Raw genomic sequence first — 2973 nt, 5'->3', positions numbered from 1 at the left:
GATGATATTCACTCACACCATATCAGGAACAAGGCTCTTTGGTACCGCGGTATCAGAGGCATTTTCAATGTGTTTGCCTATCTCTGTTAGGAATCTCCCCTTTCTACATGTACAAGCTAAGGAGTATCGAAACTATTTCCATCTGTTAATCCTAAACATGGCGTCTAATATTTTTCTGAATATGACAATTATTAGCTGTCAACAAATAACATTTACCAAACATCAAAAATGAGGTCTAATCACAACATCACTAAAACATGTCAAATTCACGACGGATCTGCGTCTGCGGAAGAGAAAGGGGCAAACAGCCCGTCGTAATCACCATAACTACCTGTAGAAAAAATCATCAGCCCAACGGAGATGGATCGCTCTGTATCTCTTCCAATCCTCAAGCCACTTCATCTCCCATTCAGATAGGTGGTCAACCAAACGTTACCAATCATACGCAAAAGAGTGAAACTGGTACGCAAGAAGACTCCTCAAACCGTGTTGAGAACCAGTCAAAGGATATTAGTGATGTTAACAGTAGTTTACCACCTAATGACTCTTCATATGAAACTGCCAATGCAAGTAGTACACAACCAGCAGAGACAGCTACAGAATCCACTTTAACTCCTGATCACCTAAATAATACCGACCCTACTTTATATAAAACAGCAGAAACATCATCACATGATACTAAAAAAGTAAACACTACTACAACAATGTTTGCTACTATTGTAAGTCATTATTTAATATTTGGTCCTAATAACTTTTTAAGAATCATTTTGGTTTCAGACTGAATTCAATATGTCAAATACTGGCATAAATACTACGCCATTTTTAGACAATTTATTTTGGAAAAAAAGCACGACAAATATACATAGTATTTTAGAAAACCGACCAAAAATCCATCAAAATGAGTGTCAGTTAGAAATTTTAGTTTTTGAGAAACATCCTATAAACTGCAGGTAATGAAAATAATTTTACAGCTATAAATATTCTTTAAGAATTACGCAAGCTACGGCTTGGACTCGCCAAATAGTAAATAATAAAAAGAGGGGCGAAAGACGGTGATTTCTGACAAGTATTATTATGTTATAGGTATTTATATTTTTTTTAGCGTACATATCTCTCGAGATATGCATGGTATTCGTGATGAATAGCACATTTAAAATTCGTCAGGATAACATTTTTGGGAAATAATTCGACAGTTTTTTCGTCGTAAATTTTGATTCGGGCGTTTAAATGTGTTACCACTTTTGGCTTCTCTGTTGAAATCTATTCTACCATCTGAGAATCCTCCACTGCTGCGTATGGCCGCTTTATTAGCGTAAAAGATGCTTTTAAAAAAGTAAAAGTGAAATTTAAAAAAATGGCTGATTTAGATAAAAACATATATTATATTATACTAAATAAAACATAATACATTATTGTACCTAGGTATTTGTATTGCCAGAATAATAGATATATAGATAGAATAATAGATTATTGTTAATGAAAATAATAGATTTATAAAAATTGTACTATTAAAGTATACGTAGGACGTCTAATCCGAAATTTAATAATGTGTCGTAATATAGGAAAGATATTATTTGTTTTTGAATATTACGAAATAAATATTAAAAAACGAATAATTGGGTAAAAAAGGGTTTATTTGAACTTTGCAGAAAAGTTTGTCACGCCCCATAAGTTTCTTTGCGAAACTAAAACGAACAATTTTTGTTGAGCCTTTTATGAAACAATATTTTCTGGAAACGATATTTTCCGTGAAAGCAAATAAAAAGTTAAGCAAAAGATTTTGCTATTTGTATTTTTCAATTTTGAATATTGTAAATATTTTCCAGCTATTTTAATTTTTGTAGGCATCAATTAAGTGAAAAGGATCAAAATGTCTTCTATGATGGGAACTTCGTATTTGAAAGCATTGGCAGAATTTCCTTTCCCATACCTGCTACCGAAGATAATGTAGTATATCGTAAATCAACACAATCACTAGGCGAATACTTAAAAGCGGACGACCATTTAAAAGTAAACCCTAATATTTCCGCCAAAAGAAAAATGGAACTCTTTGAAAATATTGAAAATTACGTAAAAAATAAGCAAAATCAAGAAAATGTCTGTAAAAAACTACCTGAAGTGGATCCAGTATTGGAGAAATATATTGCAATACACAGAGATGTTGTATCAAAAAGTTCTTCAATGACCAATACAGATGAAATATATTTCAAAAAAGATACGACCGAACGCGGAGTTCAATTTCGTAGCTCTATATACAAAATGTTGAAACAAACGAGGTGGTACAATAATTTTTTGTTATGCTTTGGTATAAAAAGCGATGATAATCTGTACCAACGTCAAGATTTTCCTAAACATGAAGTGCAACTCAAAAATAGCTCAACCTACATAATATCAAAATACTTAAGAGTGTAGAACAGAAAGGTAAAAGATCGAACAAAGCAATTTTAAATACGAAATTTTAAAGTAAATAAATTATTAATTCTGACAGTATTTTATTTTTTCATTTAAAATAGTAAATATTTTGAAAATTGCTTTTTTATTAGGAAAAATGTATTGTTTTATTATTTCTTAAGAAGCCAAATTCATAATACTTATTTAGTGTTGAATAACTTTAGTATGAAATTTCAAGGGCTACTTATTACGTCGTCGAAAATAAAGTATATATAATGCAGAGCTGTTTGATTTGTGAAATATATTTAAAAAAACGGTATTTTTATAAAGGCCCCTACACAACTGCTTATGAACGAGAACGGAAAAGACAAAGAAAATTATTTTTAACATTTTGCGTTTTTTAAACTTTTCGGTCACTGTTTCAAGAAAGGAATGAAAAAGATATCTTTGTAAACATATGAAATCACAAGACCATGAAGCGTTTTTATATTAAATATACGAGAATATATTCTACATAGTTTGACAATATTTTATTTAAGTGTAAATCAAAATTGTTGAAACTTAGTCGAAGAGAATTTCTCA

General features: G+C 30.7%; 1 protein-coding gene across 1 annotated transcript; it reads left to right on the top strand.

Moving 5' to 3' along the window:
• The first annotated feature begins 217 nt into the window (after window positions 1-217).
• On the top strand, window positions 218-2490 carry LOC126735572 (uncharacterized). The gene is made up of 3 exons (XM_050439602.1): window positions 218-719; window positions 778-950; window positions 1845-2490. The coding sequence occupies exons 1-3, from the start codon at window positions 258-260 to the stop codon at window positions 2410-2412; spliced, it is 1203 nt and encodes a 400-aa protein (XP_050295559.1). The 5' UTR covers window positions 218-257; the 3' UTR covers window positions 2413-2490.
• The last annotated feature ends 483 nt before the right edge of the window (window positions 2491-2973 follow it).

Source organism: Anthonomus grandis, chromosome 4 (genome assembly GCF_022605725.1).
Source record: "Anthonomus grandis grandis chromosome 4, icAntGran1.3, whole genome shotgun sequence".
NCBI classification, from domain to species: Eukaryota; Metazoa; Arthropoda; class Insecta; order Coleoptera; family Curculionidae; genus Anthonomus; species Anthonomus grandis.
This window is presented reverse-complemented; position numbering and strand designations above follow the sequence as displayed.

Coding starts and splice junctions, on each gene's coding strand:
- LOC126735572 (XM_050439602.1), top strand. CDS start 258: ATGTCAAATTCACGACGGATCTGCGTCTGCGGAAGAGAAAGGGGCAAA. Junction 720..777: donor CAACAATGTTTGCTACTATT/GTAAGTCATTAT, acceptor TTTTGGTTTCAG/ACTGAATTCAATATGTCAAA. Junction 951..1,844: donor AAACATCCTATAAACTGCAG/GTAATGAAAATA, acceptor TAATTTTTGTAG/GCATCAATTAAGTGAAAAGG.